The sequence below is a fragment of the Aspergillus eucalypticola genome (assembly GCF_003184535.1).
Source record: "Aspergillus eucalypticola CBS 122712 chromosome Unknown BO83scaffold_2, whole genome shotgun sequence".
NCBI classification, from domain to species: Eukaryota; Fungi; Ascomycota; class Eurotiomycetes; order Eurotiales; family Aspergillaceae; genus Aspergillus; species Aspergillus eucalypticola.
Genome location: NW_020290276.1, coordinates 439,421 through 456,771, shown reverse-complemented (window position 1 = coordinate 456,771; position 17,351 = coordinate 439,421). Strand labels below are relative to the sequence as shown.

At 49.9% G+C, this 17,351-nt stretch overlaps 5 protein-coding genes and 1 non-coding gene across 6 annotated transcripts; 3 read left to right on the top strand and 3 right to left on the bottom strand.

Moving 5' to 3' along the window:
- Window positions 1–796: 796 nt before the first annotated feature.
- BO83DRAFT_395109 (CCAAT displacement transcription factor COY1) lies at window positions 797–3,238 on the top strand (the record flags this gene model as incomplete). Its single annotated transcript, XM_025533056.1, has 4 exons — window positions 797–926; window positions 993–1,160; window positions 1,211–2,058; window positions 2,108–3,238. The coding sequence occupies 4 exons, from the start codon at window positions 797–799 to the stop codon at window positions 3,236–3,238; spliced, it is 2,277 nt and encodes a 758-aa protein (XP_025392637.1).
- A 411-nt stretch (window positions 3,239–3,649) lies between these two features.
- BO83DRAFT_t26 lies at window positions 3,650–3,740 on the bottom strand. Its single transcript has one exon. It is a non-coding gene; the product is annotated as a tRNA-Pro (tRNA).
- A 744-nt stretch (window positions 3,741–4,484) lies between these two features.
- On the bottom strand, window positions 4,485–6,329 carry BO83DRAFT_395108 (uncharacterized protein; the record flags this gene model as incomplete). Its single annotated transcript, XM_025533055.1, has 2 exons — window positions 4,485–5,960; window positions 5,994–6,329. 2 exons carry the CDS (start codon window positions 6,327–6,329, stop codon window positions 4,485–4,487), a joined length of 1,812 nt encoding a protein of 603 aa, XP_025392636.1.
- A 2,668-nt stretch (window positions 6,330–8,997) lies between these two features.
- BO83DRAFT_413582 (uncharacterized protein) lies at window positions 8,998–10,231 on the bottom strand (the record flags this gene model as incomplete). Its single annotated transcript, XM_025534499.1, has 4 exons — window positions 8,998–9,147; window positions 9,204–9,618; window positions 9,677–10,095; window positions 10,157–10,231. The coding sequence occupies 4 exons, from the start codon at window positions 10,229–10,231 to the stop codon at window positions 8,998–9,000; spliced, it is 1,059 nt and encodes a 352-aa protein (XP_025392635.1).
- Window positions 10,232–13,997: 3,766 nt separating this feature from the next.
- On the top strand, window positions 13,998–14,839 carry BO83DRAFT_303344 (uncharacterized protein; the record flags this gene model as incomplete). Its single annotated transcript, XM_025527188.1, has 2 exons — window positions 13,998–14,264; window positions 14,345–14,839. 2 exons carry the CDS (start codon window positions 13,998–14,000, stop codon window positions 14,837–14,839), a joined length of 762 nt encoding a protein of 253 aa, XP_025392634.1.
- A 345-nt stretch (window positions 14,840–15,184) lies between these two features.
- BO83DRAFT_374453 (rRNA 2'-O-methyltransferase fibrillarin family protein) lies at window positions 15,185–16,937 on the top strand. The gene is made up of 5 exons (XM_025530207.1): window positions 15,185–15,548; window positions 15,789–15,862; window positions 15,907–15,936; window positions 16,005–16,098; window positions 16,122–16,937. Exons 1-5 carry the CDS (start codon window positions 15,467–15,469, stop codon window positions 16,712–16,714), a joined length of 873 nt encoding a protein of 290 aa, XP_025392633.1. The 5' UTR covers window positions 15,185–15,466; the 3' UTR covers window positions 16,715–16,937.
- The last annotated feature ends 414 nt before the right edge of the window (window positions 16,938–17,351 follow it).

Genomic DNA, 17,351 nt, shown 5'->3' with positions numbered 1-17,351 from the left:
GGAACTGGGAGGAGCTTCAGTCGGGCGAGGCTGGGCGCGGGTGGACCCGCCCGGGGTTATCTGCTGACTCAGGTGGAGTCCATTCTATGATTGCAGTTAGTTAACTAGTTATCAGTCTATCACTTTTAACTATAGTTATCAAGTTTGAAGAGCTGCAATTGATGGTCAGTAATCTTCTACTTCATAATTACTGTCTACTTGAACCAATTCTGTGTTTAGGTGCAAGTATAAGCATCGATCTGCATATTGATAGTTCAGCCGTCTTGACTGCAATTGTGACAGCTTCAGCTGCTTCATCACCACTGACGGGGCAGACTTTAGGTTGCAGGCAGCACATATGATACATCTCAAGCCACTGCTTACTCGGGGTCTCTTCAGCATATCCTTACCTGAAAAAAGGCCCTATCTGAGACGAACGTGGCCAAGTTGCTATAAATAACGAGGCTGAACCACGATCGGATAGGAACCTACCGGCATCGATCCAGGAGAATCTCATCTTGAACTGTCAACTCACTAGAATCCTGACTATCAGTATCTTGTCTTGTCATAAGGAGGACACCTCTTCCTTGCATATACACGCCATCTCATCACGCGATTGGGCATCTCTGCTCATTGTTGTCTTCGGAAGATCATCGGCCCGGTCGGCGTGTCACTCCGCATTCGCTGTAGTTTCATATTAACTGGCTTCATTTACTTGTCCCTCTCTGGATAGTCGTGGTGTTGCCGGTCCGGTCTTGGATGGGGGTGTTGCGCTGATTCTTGCTCCATTGAAGCGGATTATTCCCAAATCTCAACCATGGACGCTTTCGCCCTTACCGAAGGCATTGTCCCTGACAATAGCCAGGATGGTCACAACTCCGAGCCCGCCGCCGGCAAGTTACCGGAAGGAGCCAACAAGTTCCAGCGTGCCATTGCGGCCTGGCGAGGTTTGTCGCCTCGATCTTGGAATTTTGGGCCGAAGTAGCCGGCAGCTAACGAGTTCCTTGATATAGGTATCGATCTCGCCAGTACGGTCGCAAAGCTAGACAGTACCGCATCTGACATCGTCGCTCAGCAGCGCGATGCACTCGTCCAGCGCAAAGATCTCGCCCAGAAGACCAAGGACTTCAGGAAGCTAGATGACTCTTCGAAGCTTGCCGAGTACAAGGGTCTTCTGAAAGGTTCGTGGTGTGCCAACCGCATTCGTCCGGCCGTCGCTGACATTTCACAGCTTACCAGGGGTTCATCGATCTTCTCACGAACCAGGGCAAGGCCTCCTCGTCCGCCTTCCTACAGCTTTATTCATCATTGTCCGAAGCGCCTGATCCCTACCCTCTCCTTGAAGCATCCATCGATTCCCTCGTCCATTCCGAAGAAACCGTCCCCAAACTGACCTCGGAACGTGATCGCCTGCAAGGCTCCGTCGACCGTCTCACCTCTCAGCTGGAGGATACGGAGAAGCGCCTTCAAGAAGAACGGGCGGCCAGGAAGAAGCTAGAGGAGAACCAGGAATCTAGAATCAAGGAGGTTGAGGAGTCGTGGTCGGCGGTGCTGTCGGAGAAGACGAACAATTGGACGGCCAAGGAGAAGAGTCTGGAGGAGAAGGTGGAGAATCAAGAGCGCTTGGTGAAGGAGCTCAAGGCAAGCTATGAGGTGTCACAACGCTTGGGCCAGGAGGAAGAGGGCGGCGAGAGCACCCACGGAGCTAGCGCTGCTGAACTTGAATTGGTTTCTACTGAGTTGGAGAAGACAGGCCTGAGGCTGGCGGAAGTCGAGGCGAGGAATGAGCAACTCAGGCTCGAGCTGGCTCAAGCCGTCTCCCACTCGCAGTCGGGCCACGCAGCGTCCGTCGAAGATGACCCTGATTACCTGCGTCTTCAGTCGGAGAACTCGTCCCTTTTGCGCAAACTTGAAGCTGCACGATTTGACAAGGAGTCTGAGCGACACACCTGGGAGTCCAAGTACTCTCAGGCTGAGAGGCAGATCACAAATGTTACGGCTGAGAAGGAAGAATTGCGCTCAAAGTTGGAGAAGGTCGCTGACTATGAAGACATCCGTCGGGAGCTGGAGATGATCAAGGTAATATCTCAATACCCTTCCGTTCTGATTGGCTATCTGACAGTTCCAGTCCATTGAATTCTCGCCTGGTGATGACGACGATGCTGCCGTTCTTACAGACGCTGCGAACGCCAACGGCGCGGCTACCAAGTCCCAGGATGGGTCAAAGAACAAAAACAGCTTGGAGCAGCTCTTGCTCGCCAGGAATAAGAAGCTGACAGACGAGCTCACCATTTTACGGGTATCCCATCGCGACCTTCAGGGCCAGCTAGAGACTCTTCGTGAGGATCTCTCCACCACGAAAGAGGAGTTGGAGAAGTCGCAGAAGCTCTCTACCACATTGGAGAATGATCTTCTCCGTGTACAGGAGGAGGCTGCGAACACATTCCCGTCCTCGGCGATGTCTGTTGCTGGTACTTACACCTCCAAGTACCCACACTCATCCCGCAAGGGCGCAGTGTCGCCCACCTCGTCCATCATCTCGGGCTTTGACCAGTCCATGGCCTCAGCCAACACCATGGACTCCATCCGTGCGGGAGAGCCAGTCGGGGGCGGCTCGGGTCTTTTGCCTATGATCCAAGCCCAGCGTGATCGTTTCAAGAAGAAGAACGCTGAGCTGGAGGAAGAGCTGTCGAAGCTGTACGGCACAGTGAAGTCCTTGAGACAGGAGGTGGCCTCTCTACAAAAGGACAACCTCAGCTTGTACGAGAAGACACGCTATGTCTCAACATACAACCGTGGCCCAGGCGCATCATCGTCCGCCTCTGCTTACGCAAGCAGGCCCAATGCCTCGTCCATCCACCCATCAGCGGACACGCCGTCGGGGCTTTCCCTCGATCGTTATCAATCCGCGTATGAGGCTCAGATCTCACCATTTGCCGCCTTCAGGGGCCGTGAGTCTACGCGTGCATACAAGCGCATGAGCCTACCGGAGCGAATCGTATTCTCCCTCACCCGGATCATTCTCGCTAACCGCACGAGCCGGAACCTTTTCGCGGGATACTGCTTTGCTCTACACATCTTGATCTTCGCTATGCTGTATATGATGAGTACCATGGAGATTGAGAAGCATAGCAGCGCAAGCCTTGGTGCAGCCGCAGCGGCTGCGATGGCCGGCGGGGGCAGCGGTAGCGGCGGCTACACGGGCCAGCAGCTCCATGGGGACGATTGGCAGCAAGAAGGCTTCAACCACGCGGGTTGATCTTATGACTATCATTGTATTCTACCCCGTTGGGAGCGACTAATCATTCGAGGGCGTTTGTTGGTTGGCGGTTACGATCTGTGCTGATATTTTTCTATGTGAATATCCTATGTTCTATAATGCAAATACTTCTATATGATGATCGGGTGCTTTGATCGACTAGAGCCGTAGCTGCTAGAAATGTAGTGACATGCAGTATAGGGCAATAATGTACGGGGGTACGGCAAATCCTGCGGTTGGTACAGCCAACCAAGCTCCACTTTACCAGGAGTGTGAGCCAAGGGAGGGGACAAAAAGGTGAACAAGGAGGGTAGCGTGCGCCTTACTTGTACTATGTATCTCTCTCTTTCTTCTGTCTTTTCTTCTGTTCTCCAAGGAAGTGCATAAAGATGAAAGGTAAAAAAAGGAAACGGCCCGAGCCGCGGATCGAACGCGGGACCTCTCGCAGATATGCTTGGGTTTGTATCCCTAAGCGAGAATCATACCACTAGACCACCCGGGCGTTGCTTGTTGAAGCACGAGTGTTCTTTACAATCTATGAGCCTTAGTCAACGTCATCTGTTTTCAGGGGGCTACCTGCCCTATCGTGACATTCGTCATACAAAACTATACAGCTGAGGAAGTATAATTGCTCTGTTTGCACATCTTTGGGCTTCGGCATCCCTCGGGCAATCGTCACGAGCAAGAATGAGCGACGTAGTCGAGTGATGGTTGCTGTTAGCACTCGTCGATCAGAGGTGAGTCACTAAATATATTTTGTAGAATATGTTCCTCCCAACACTACAGAAGGATGGTACCTGCTTTTCACCATTCAACTTCAGCCTGTCAAAACCACCATCAATTATACACAGATAACATGGCGGCATCTCAATTATAGCATATACCACCTCATCGATAATTTGGACATGTTGCCCCCAAACCGATGATTGGCCCTTGCGCCAGTTTATTCACGTCGAACGACACATTTAGGGCTAGTGTTGTAACACAACAATATACCTCGAGCGAAATGAACCACCAAGTTGCCAACCCCAAGAAAACACGGAGAGTTAAAGGCTTACAGCTACCTCGTATACATAGTAGAGTTGTGTCATTGGGCGTCCACCCAGTAATAGCCGAGCCTACGAAACGACCAGCCAGACAAACATTTAATAAGATCGAGAAACTGCTGAGATACCAATCGCGATGCGATGTACTCGAGAGCCACCCATACCAGCCTCCTCGTTCCAGACACAACAATAGGATCATACTAATGCCGACGGATCTTACCCATCATGTCCCAATAGCCACCCGAGCCATGAGCCAGACCGGTACCACACCGCGGCCGAACGAAATCCTCCTTGGAGCCAGAGGGCCAAATAGGGAGCTGACAAACCTCGTCTATCCTGCACTTATTGCACTCCCGGAAGACCGCCCAATCCAAGTAGTGCTTTAACTCCTCAATGATTGCAATGCCCTCTTCATAAGTCTCTGCGCTCGCGCCAGCAACCAAGCTCGAGCACAATCGCTCCGAGACCCGAGAAACTGCTTGAGCCGGGACAGTGGTAGTATCAGCACCAGAGACCCAGAACTGCTTGGCGCAGCGCTCAGTCTCCGCAGTCGAGTTGCGCGCACGCGCGTCGATAAATGGCTCGATAGCGAGGTGAAGCTCACGCCGAAGTTCATGGTGAGTTGAAATGGCTGGAGACAATGCCAGTCTAATGCGGTATTGGTATCTGGTAATGATCATGTCAACGACGTTTTGCCAGTTAATACTGGGGGTTGTCGCGTCAGGTCCTCTGACTAGTCGGTCAATGTGTGCGCGTACGGACCCCAGCTTTGCAGCATCGTCGACCACCCGGGGAAGGCCCTGATCGTCGAAGTACATTGCGTCCGGGTATGCGAACATCGTGACGAAGTCGTCGTAGTTGATGGACACCCTGCCACCCCCAATGCCATCGAATCGGGTAGCAAGTGCCCGGGCATAGCCGAGGTGGGATCCTCCGTCGCCATTGCGCGATGGGTAGGTGCTGAGGATGCTCACAACGTCGAGGTTATCGGCGAAAGAGCAGAGAATGACCTCGAAGCCACCGACCATTCGAATGAATCCGTCAATACGACTGTTCCACTGATCGCGGGCCATGGCACACAGATCTTCGGCACGCAGGTTGTCATCCTCTGCTGGGCTGCCATCGAAGAGGGATGCGTTTCGAAGGACAATATCCTGCATGTCGAGGGTACCCTTGAGAGATTTCGCAGCCGACTGTCCATCGAAGTAGACTAGACGTAGTTCACGCTTAGTGCGATAGGTGTGAAAATATCCCGTCTGTTCTTCAGCTGTAGGTTCGGTGGGCATGGAAGATGACTGTTCTTGATGCTCCTCAATGTCTGACTGATTCTGGTGGCCAGGCTTGTTATGGTGACCATCGTGAGATTCAGGAAGAGCTTGCGAGCTGAGACTTTCCACCTCTAATCTCTGGGATTCTCCTTGATCAGTTAGGAAATACTGAACCATTAACTGCAATCTCTTCCATTGGCGAGTGAAGTGGCCTTGGTGAGCCGTGCTTTCAGTAGTCATGTCAAGCTTGTGGTGTTTTGCGTGACCACGAGAATCTGCACGATATGGTTTCACATCTTCGCGGTGCCGAGCATGATCTTGCACCCAGCTGCCAGTCTCCAATCCGAAATCATTTGCATGCTTAACTAACCCTTTCCAATTCTTATCATGGCTTTCCTCCGTACTGCCCTGTTCCTCATCGTCAAGTGGCGGGTTGTTAACCCTAGAGGGTTGTTGACGACGAATCCGACCAGGATGGGCAAAAGCCATGGCATGCTCCGGCTCAAAAGCCAGCCACTCAGTTCCGTTGATACGATATGCACTGAAGGTACCGTGGTAGAATTCCGTTCCTTGAGGGACCGTGGCAATGAAGACGGACATCCCATTGTGCTGCATGACGCTGCCGAACATCTTCATGGAGTTATGCAGAGCATTGAAGATGTGAATGGCATAAGTAGAGCCATCTGGTACAGCAATTCTTTCTTCGGCTGGGATTGGACTGGATGCCACCGTCCATGGCAATAACACCCAAGCTAGCCGCTTGGTATCGAGCTTCATGACTGTCGAGTAGCCACCATCTGGATGTCTGAGGCAATATTTCAGGAAAGGAAACCTCCGTTGAAATTGAAGTCATGCCAAGCTCCTTATGAAATAGATCAGATTTGGGTCTCTCAGGGGCAGAAATCCGGGATGACGTGGTCTCCACTTCACACAGCTGAGACTAGAGGCATGGAAGGGGGAATGTCAACAAGGGCTTCGACATTAGAGTCACTTGGAGGCATGAGGAGTATTACCCGACCAGAGGTTGGAACCTGTCACTTGATGTCGCCATCACGGCACATAAGACAGCCAACAGGCATCTTGCCTGCGGATTAGCCGAGTGGTCCGTTCGGTCTCTCGCGGTCCCATCCAAGAATCGGGAAGCAGAATCGGGCCTCGGAGATAACGTCCTCAAGGGCACAATGCATCGGCTGCCAACCTCAGTCGGTAGGATACATCAACCCAGGTATTATTGACCCACTCGGTCGCGGGGGACGTTGTTGGCTGAAATTGGAACGACCGGCAGCAATCCGTAAATATAATGGCTCCCTATAAGGGTACTCAATGCTGACCTGTTCCGGGCCAATTTGAACAGCTGATTTATCTTATCTGATCCAGGTGTCTCGTGGGTTGGCTCGCCAGTCCCACTCAGCCCTGATGTACTATCATCCTGCGCTTGGCATACCTTCCCATCCATCCAACCACATCTGACCGCATATAGGATACCCCTGCAATCGATGCTGGCCCTTTCATATCTCGGTTGGAAAGTCTACGAGCTCACACCACTTTCACTGGCATCTTCCTTCTCCGTACAGCTGTCCAGCGCATGACGGATGCCCAGAATTTCACCCGTGTCTTTGGATGCAATATAGGATGTCAATTGACATTGGCAGTAAAGATGAGGGGGTGCGAGACGGAGCTCCATGACGACTTCGTTCTAGGATGGTTCTTTCCGAGAATGAGCACTATATAGCGGCCTCAGAACGACTTTGGAATTGAATACCAGAGCGTTTCGAACAAGTTCAACTCCCGCGTCCTCTCATCTCATCTTGACGAAGACATAGGCCGTCCAAGGTGCTCATCGAGTTCATAACCTTGCTCAGTCCTATTCAAACAGTTGTTTGGCTCTTCCTTCAAGAAATAGCTCCGAAGAAGACCACACCATTTCCCTCAATATGAAGTCAACTATCACTCTTCTACTCCTCGGGGTTGTCTCGACCGTCAATGGGTGAGTATCATCTAGTTGCCACAGTTAACGCTGTGCCTATACCGACAGCGCTAAGCTTGAGTGAGTGCATTCTCAACTGCCAAGCCGAAGCTGCCGCAAGCGACTGCAGCACCAGCAACTAGTAAGTTGAATACATTTACATCTGCTTCTTCGAGCAGCATCTCATGATCAACGCACAGCAATCAGACCAGCTGCTACTGCAACAACGGCGACCTCCCCATTGAAGTGCAATCTTGCTTGGAAAAGTATGGACAAACCACGCTTAGTGTGACCTTTACACATGCTAACACATACAAGGAGCTGCTCGGATGATATCGGATCCTTCCACACCTATCGTGGCTCACAGTGCGGAGGATCTTCTGCTACCACCACCGCAACTGCAGCTGCTGCAACTTCAACCATTCCCTGAGTAGCTGCATCTTAGACTGCCAGTCTACTGCCGCCGACACTGTCGGTGGTGTTTGCTCGTCTAGCAACTAGTACGTACCCACATCTTCCTACATCCCCCCCTTCGCAACCCACAAAAGGTAACCTCAACACCCAGCAACTACACAGCATGTTATTGTGACTCGGATTCCTTCGCCACCCAAACCCAGGACTGCATCTTCTCGTCCGTACCCCTCGCCCCCTCTACCGTCGCCGGGATTGCAATTATCTCCTTGATTGTGTATTTACGCCTCTACGTCGCCGGTGGAAAGCCGCCCATACTTACAACAAGGACAGCGGCCTTAGGAACTTTCCGCTTCATAAGATGGCTCCAGCTTCGACGTCTGTTGCGTGAGACTAGCCATCTGTATATCAGGACACTCCAATATATGTATGTAGACTGGGAGAATACATACAGTGCGGCAATGAAACAATGGTCTTTCCATTTATACTAGCTCTACCGGCTATCTATCATATTATACCACATCACGATAGAAACCAAATAGAATGTAGAACCACCCAATTACCAAATACTTCTCTCGTAACAAGACATTAGGTAGACTGCAACATACTACACATCGCAATAATTTGATATGCAAATTAAGTAAGCTGACTAACACACCATAAAGTTCTCTGGTTATGCACCTCGCAAAGTGCTACCAAATGCGGAAGCTAGCGCCGGAGCGCTAAGATATGTAAGAATAGTGTTGAGGTAAAGATGAAAAGGATTAGGAGGATAATGCTGCAATGCCTCAAAGTTTCCTGGGAGGATGGAACGCTCTATAAGTAGTTTAAGTAAGGTGGTGTTGATATGGACTAGCCCACCCCCGAACATTAATCTCTTCTTGTACCTTGTCCCAAGACAGTCAGTCTTGCTCCGAATATCTTGAGAGAAGCAACCTTTTAGAATCTGAGTGAGTAATACGATGTAAATTAACTAGCTAAAAGAGATATTCAGACTCCAGTTAACATGGCCATGGCAAATTCCGCCATGAAGGGACAGGAAATGGAACCAGCGTGAGACTCGGCTCGTCAGAGATTCAAGTTAAGGCGACCAAACATTAGCGGCGCATAATCCCTGCGGATATACTGCATGACACGGTTCAGGGTGATGACAAGTTCAAGCATGCATTTTCGGCTTGTGGCATCCCCCTCAAGCTCGGGAATGGGACCCCAGATATACTGCAGATGTCAGTTCAAAGATGAATACAAAGCAATAAACTTATGAATCGGCGTACCACATCTTTTAATGCCCCAGAAGAACAACCCATCGCATATATTATGTAGAACTTCCAGATTGGCCCCACCACTGTGCATCCGATAATAGGTGGAGGGGGAATACCCGGACAGACATGTCGATAAGAATCATGAGCCCAAGACATTAGACCAGCCATCCATACTCCCAATTGTACTCGAGCTTCAGCACTAGTACCATCAAGTCCTTTGACTTTAACACCGAGGCCAAGTAGTCTTTTCCCTGTGTGCGCATGCTCGATGTGACTCATCTCTCGATCAGGGATATCTATCCCGGCGAGCCTATAACATTCTTTCCAAGGCTCTTTCGGTAGACCAACGACTAAGTCAAGGTTATGATTGAACATGCCTCTCGCACTATGAGCAGGCAGATACTTGTCCCTTACAGGCTCGGCTTGCCTGCAACCGAGTTTATTAGCTTCCAAATTCTTGCTGCGACTTGTGCACGGTGGCTTACACGCTCCACGAATCCAAGGGCAGATCATCGATAGCCAAGTCTAAGAGCGGTCGGACATAGTCCATCACCCATGAACCTTTACTCCGCCCCTTTTTGGCACAGCGATAATATGCAGATATCACCTTGCTCATTTCATGTTCAAAACCATCAGAAGTCCAAACAGGCTCGCCATGTTTCAGAAAGTGTATGAGACCATAGACGTGATTGGAATCAGGCGCCTTGCTGTCTAAGAGTGGAAGGGCGTTTTCGAACCCAGGCACAACGTAGTGTGCCCGAAAGACAACCCTGGGCCTAGCTTCTATAAGTCTGTTGCTCAAGTCCGTGACGATGCGGTATCGTCTTCTTAGCCCAGAAGTAGACTCCGATAATGGTAATGACTCGTCGCTTTCGCAAAACTCCGTTCTAGATGCTTGATATGGCTTTGGCCTGCTGCTTCAAATGGGAGATATCGGGTAACTCATTCTCATTTTCGGTGCGCACTTGTCCTGCTTCCTCGTGATTATTCGCTTCGATGTTCTCCCGGGCAGGGGTTCGTCGGAACCATTCGCCTGCCATCTCGAGCAAATTTGGGCTTAGACCGTCCGTTACGGAGACAACAACGTTCTGGATAAATGACGAAAGAGTCAGTAATGATAAACTCTGAAGATAATGGAAACGAGGGTCATATTCGTGATAGACGATAGAAGGGAATATTGTCGAGGGATTGTTATTATCCCAGCAGGACACCTAGAAGGAAAGCCTCACCCTTTAACCCCAACCTGCCAAATCGGGTCTTGGCTCTCGGATGGCCTAACATTTCTCGGGTTCTTTCTTAAATGAATCAATTGAGATCTAACGAGACAAATGGTGCCTGAGTGTGCAGCAACCGAACCAATAACCTCAGTTCCCACGGAAAAGTTCCGACATCAAGCTCATGCATATACACATAAGCCTTTCATTGGTTCCTATGAGCTGTTCTGTATGACCAGATACTTTAAAGGAAGCGAAATTGTTGATGACACTTTCGGAGTACACCTGGCAATACTTCATAGTCCGATTGCTGTGGAAAGGTGTCATTTGCTAGTATAATTGATATGCCGTTGGAGACGTTGATCGTCTGTTACTGTGATTGAACATCGATTATAACAATGACCGCACATGGGCCGCGTGGGGATATGCGGATTATTCAAATGTATCTGGCTGAGCTCCACCCGATATGCTACAGTTTTTCTAACAAGTTGGAACATCAAATAATAATGTCGATTTACAGGTACAATGGATTTGGGAGTAGTCCATTAAAGAGGCGCCCACCAATTATGTAGTAGCTGCCTAATTAAAATCATGACAGCTTGATGATTTGAGGGCCACCTTGTGATGGTAATTCGAGGTAGGTATCATGCAAAGGAATTATTAATTTATAAGCTCCGCTGATGGAATTTCATTTAGCCAAGTGCCACCATTCTTCGAAATAAATGCTCTATTCATTACAAGGACTAGATGCCAATTACAGGAGCTTTGAATAGGATTGGAAAAGTGTTAAGAAGCTGCCAATTGGCTCCTATCGGCCATTTGTTGTCCGATATCCCCGGACAACCTGCGGGAGTATTTGGACTTACCACCAGTGATGACTGGAAGAATGAAACCGGAAAAGTCCTAGACAAATGCCAAGTTCAGGGATTTGGGCAAGTGGTTTACACGGGCACGGAAACAGAAAAGACATAGTAAAAGAAGTAAAAGACAATTACAATGAATTGTGGGCTTTCCTCCAGATTATCGGTTTCCTGAAAAGCACAGAATAGCCCCGGTGGTTCAGCAAACCGCGCATGATCTTCCACCCATAGACCTCGAGCGGATCAACTACTCAGTTGAGAGTGAAGGAAGGGGGTGAACATTGAGGGCTTCCGTCGTATCCGCATGGCGTGTGGTATTAGTTCTTTTCTTGGCTTCTACAAAAGAATTTTATTCCCAAGTTACTAATGTGTTTTTACACATGGGTGTGTTTGGAAGTGGCGGATTAGTTTGGTACTATGTTCTATGCAAAGAACACAAGGTTCCATCTACTCTCATGTCTCTCTATCTTAGCAGTATACTACTTCCAATATCTATACTACCTTCTAGAACCGTTTACCCGCTCTATCCGAGTAAGCATCCCCTTATTCTCAGTCCTACAGATCGGTGACATCACTAATCTACATAAATAGCAACATGAATACATAAATCCCTAATCCGACACGGACAGACGGAGCTGATACTCCACGAAATGCAAAAAAATAACGCATGATAGCCAAAGTCCTCCTCACGTAGTCGGCCTTGGTAGACGGCAAGGCCGAAGACCGAAAGCTCTACGAGCCATGGATCCAGAAACCACACTATGTATGCACGCGAAGTCACAAGAGGATCTATCCCCAAAAAATAGCGCATGTTACGTGGGGGTTAGCAGGAAAGCGAGGACTTTCGCTGTTTCAGAGATGGTTCAAGTGACCGAGGAGCTGATGATCCGTCGCGGAGACGGTAACTCTGCTGCAGGCTTGAGGGTATCACACCGGAAGCCAGAACTAGTCGTGCAATGGCTGCAGAAGTGAGCCTGACTCCGCTATTTGGAGAAGCTATTTAGAGAAAGCGGAATGTGCCGCTGATGATATCTGAGAGCCCGTCCTATACATGATAAGAGGGTTGCATTCGGGCCAAAGACGGCCGTTGCGGGAATAAACGTACTATTAGCACAGACTCTGTTTTGATTTATGGGTTAGTAGGTGCCTAGAGGAACTTTTGGTCAGGACAACTCATCTGTGGTAGGGCCAGAATTGCTTTTGATGGAGAGGGGATCTCCAGGCATCAACAAGCCGTGGGGTTGGCCTTGCGGTGGAGCTTACAAGATCGAGTATAAGTGTGCTTTCTCAGGAACTTGGTTATCTCTGCATGCTCTGATGCCATGATTAGTTGTACCTTTCGAATTTAGAGGGAATTAGGATCGGCAGTAGCTTCCATGAGACTCAGAATAGAGATCTTGTGACGTGAGATGCTTCGAGATTGCGACTAGTAACCTTAGCCGGTATAGAGTCTACCGTTCCTATTTTTATGCCGTTTAATCTACAATCCCTGTCGGCAAGGATTGAGCCTACTATTTCAGAATGGGAATGGGTCATCCTGCGTCTGGCATGTGCTGTATGGGGGTGGCGGGTGGTATCTCCACGAGGTTGTCTAGTACTTCAATTCTGATGAGTACCTGCTTCGATTCAGGGAATAACACTGACTAAGAACATTACATCACAGATTTACTTAGCATTGGCAATAATAAACTCCAGTTCAACTTCAACAATGATCAAGTCCAAGATAACAGTTGTTGCCCTACACTAGAAGCGTAGCTAAGCGTTGAGCACAGGCCTCTCTTATAATAAGTCCTGATAATCCCTGTTGTGAAAGGATCTTCCAAAAATAACCAGCCTCTACAGCGATCGCCGATTTGCCAAATTACACTGTGGATACACACACCCTGGGGGTGGGATAGATAGACTAGTAGTCGTCAAGTTGTTCATGGGGGAGTGTGGACGGGAATCTGCAGGCTAACCGGCATTGGCAAGCTTCTAGTAAGCTAAGCGCCGACCCCTCACGGTGAGATATTAGGGCTGCTCTATTAATAGCCGGTGAAAGGCGATCGGACAATTTTTAAACAGTCGGCGCCAATGAAACCTTGTCACTAGACAGGGTTAGTGAAAAAGGCTTCGATCGTTCGATATACCAATCATGGCGCGCCAACGACTCTATCTTCTGCAGAAATAGTCGCCAGGATAGACGACCATGTTTCGCGTGGCCCACCCTCGTATACCGTTACTTTCGGCACTTTTGGAGGCGTGAAGGATTCATGCCTGGCGCCCATTCTTGCACCAATGGGAGGATCGCATTGCTTGTGCGTGCTGTGGGCGCCTTCAGGCTTGCTGTGAGTCGAGGCTGTTTATAGATACAACATTATGGGTTTCAAGAGCCCGGTGTGGTACTGCGTTTGATTGCACATGCAAGCCTTCTTCTTGTGGCTGTCGGTCTGTTGGAAATAATTCTTATATAGCCCTTCGTCCAGCTGGATGCACCCTTCTCTTCTTCTCTTCAGGTCCCCAGCCATCCAATAGTTAGTTCATCTTAGGGGAGAGAGCTCATCTCTTCCTTTCCTCTCCTTCAACTCTTCACGATTGCTATTCTTCTTAAGAGATACCCATCAGCGTTAGAAGCTCCCTCCTCTCGACTTCTCCATCCTTGAACTTCATTCTATCCTCGCATACAGTGTATGCTATTTCGATCCTGCCACCCTCTTCGAAATAGAACAATACGTTTGTACCAAGCATCCGGAATGCGTGCAAGCCTCTTTCTCCTGGGCTGCCTGACAGCAGGCTCCATGGCAGCACCAACTCTCCTAAACGACGTATACGACTACTCGTTAGACTTAGCCACCTACCTCGGAAAAGTGAGCAAGTACATCGAGAGCACGGGAGAAGAGCTCATCAAGAGCGTCAACTCATGCGACACATCCAAAATCTCCCTCCCGACATACGCGTCCAGCCTGCCCTCACCGTCCGGGATGAGCCCAATTTATGTGGCAGTGGGCCGTGGCACCCAGGTAAGCGGAAACTGACCCGCCTACTGTCACACAAACAATGCAGGGGGAGAACCGTTCAAACTGACAAGCCCTCTCCTTAGAACTACACCTGTGCCACTTCGACCTCGAGCTCAACACCCCAAGCCATAGGTGCAGTGGCGCGTCTTTACAATGCAACCTGCATCGCAGCCAATTACCCAGACATGTTGTCGTTACTCCCAGGTATAGTGTACAAGGAACAGTTGCCCAGTAACGAGGAGGAACCTCTCCCGCCGGCAGACCTTGAACTCTTGGGTCATCATTTCTTCAGAGATACGACCACACCAGTTTTTAACCTGGATACTTTGGCATCTCGGCAGTATGGGATTGCGATCACGAAGAAACAAGACTCGCTCGATGCTCCGTCGAGTGCTATTCAGGGTAGCAATGGGGCTGTCCAATGGCTGTACCTGACTACTATCAACGGTACCGTCGGTGAGTACGAAGCGGTTTATCGAGTAGACACGGTTGCCGGTTCAGCCCCGAAGACCTGTCAGGGAATGCAGTCGGTGTTTACTGTGCAGTATGCGGCCAACTATTATTTCTATGGTGCATGATGGCGGGTGGGGTACAGAGCAGTTGCACTGTAAATAGACGGAACTGAAGAAATGTTTCATGACAGGTACACTATACATCATGTTAGAGTAATCAGTAGCGCGTAATCCTGGCCCATTATGTAGCGTAGCTGTCAATTCTGCAACTGTTGAGGGTCAGTCTTAAGCGCCGAGTTGTCAGAGAAGAGCGATGCGCCTTCCGATTGGCAGGGCTGGCCAGCATCAGGTGACCTCGCTATCCAGCTTTGTCACGTGCCTTGAGTGCCCACAGCAGCAAGCCGCGCTAGCACCCAACGGGGCCTAGTGCCGACTGAATTTCGAAAGAATCCAAGGCTCCGTCTGAAAAATCTCGACCGCAACAACGACGAACAGCACGGCCTCGACCGAACACTGAACGCCAGTGCGGGTGTATTTTTTCTGCAAAAGCTTCTCTTCAAGGTCCTCGAGACTCGACAATTTCGGATTTTCCTTCTCCCGAACGGGCCTTCCTTGCCAATTTTTCTTTTTCCTATTCTCCGGTTATACCGCAACCGAAGAATCGAAGCATCAGTCCGATAACTTTTCTGGACTGACAGCATTTGACTTTACGTCTTTATCGACATTTTTCCGATTTAAATCACATATATCACAATGGCATTCGGTGGCCCTCGTGGTGGACGTGGCGGTGGCCGTGGTGCTCCTCGTGGAGGTGGTGGTGGCCGTGGTGGTAGAGGTTTGTTCACCATCGATTGATTTTATCTTGGGAGAAACGTGGAAGACATGCGGGTCTATGTGATCTGTTCGCATTGTTGTCGTCGAATCAGTTGGATTCTGCATGTTGCGATGGAAAAGTTTTGTTCTTTTCCAAGAGCACATCAAGTTTTCATACGGTCGGCTCAAATCGCGTGCTGAAATTGCGGTTTTCCCTGTAAGGAATAACAGAACGTGTCGCTAATCTTTTCACGTTCTATAGGCGGTCTTGGTGCCGGTGGTCGTGGCCGTGGCGGTGGTGGCCGTGGTGCTCCCCGCGGTGGTCGTGGTGCCCCCGTGGCCGTGGTGGTCCTCGCGGCGGTGGTCGCGGCGGTGCTAAGGGTGCTAAGGGTGGTGCTAAGGTCATCATTGTAGGTGTTCCCTGATTATCCAATTGAGAAGAAAGAAAGCGGGTGGAATCTAACAGGAATTCGCATAGGAACCCCACCGTCACGCCGGTGTTTTCGTCGCCCGTGGTGGCAAGGAAGATTTGCTCGTCACCAAGAACCTTACTCCCGGAGAGGCCGTCTACGGTGAGAAGCGCATTTCTGTCGAGTCCCCGCTGAGGAGGATGGCACTGTGACCAAGACCGAATACCGTGTCTGGAACCCCTTCCGTTCCAAGTTGGCTGCCGGTATCCTGGGTGGTCTGGATGACATCTACATGCGCCCTGGCTCCAAGGTCCTGTATCTCGGTTCCGCCAGCGGTACCTCCGTCAGTCACGTTGCCGATATCGTCGGACCTACCGGTAACGTCTATGCTGTTGAGTTCTCCCACCGTTCCGGCCGTGACTTGATCGGCATGGCTACCCACCGCACCAACGTTATCCCCATTGTCGAGGACGCCAGACACCCTCTCCGCTACCGCATGCTCGTCCCCATGGTCGATGTCATCTTCGCCGATGTTGCCCAGCCTGACCAGGCCCGTATTGTCGGCCTGAACGCCCACATGTTCCTCAAGGAGGGCGGTGGTGTCATTGTCTCCGTCAAGGCCAACTGTATCGACAGTACCGCCAAGCCCGAGGTTGTGTTCGCTCGTGAAGTCCAGAAGATGAGAGAGGAGAGGATCAAGCCCAGGGAACAGCTGACCCTGGAGCCTTTCGAACGTGACCACTGTATAGTGTCTGGTATCTACAAGCGCTCTGCATGAATTTAAGAAACAAAAAGAATCCGGTGGTTTTTGCTCTTTTGTCTCTCTCATGTCATAATTACTTATGCTTCCCCTTTTTACGGCGTCGAGTGTTCCGTGATCTGTTGCAATTTTCTTCGAATTTTTTCCTTGTGTGTCCTCATGTCCAGGTTTCTTAGATGTACTTCTTGAGTCAGAAAATTTCGAGGTTTACGGTTTCTGGTCGTTCAAGAGTTTAGCTGCTAATTAAGCTGGTCAATGATTCACCATTCTCATTCTGTAATACAATGTGTAGTGTTGCTAGACAATACCCATAGCCCATCGTTCGTTGATCCATCTCGGACTTCCCCCGGCCATCCGCTTTCTGCCCACATCTCGGCACTCGGACCGTTCAGCGGAGAACAGACCGAAATGCCTCAATAAATTCCACTAATCGGACTTGCTGCGTGGATCCATGATGCTGGGCTAATGAGAGGCTTCATTTTGAGCGGTTTCAAGATGAGTGAGGGACTTTGGATTGGAGATGAGGCAATTGAATGACTGCATTCGCAGTAGTAGTTCTCATGTCTCCGCTCAACCCCGCAGTAGGCTGACTGCCTTTACTATATAAGAAGTCTTATAATGCGACATCGCTATCACTTACCCAAAAAAGGCCAGT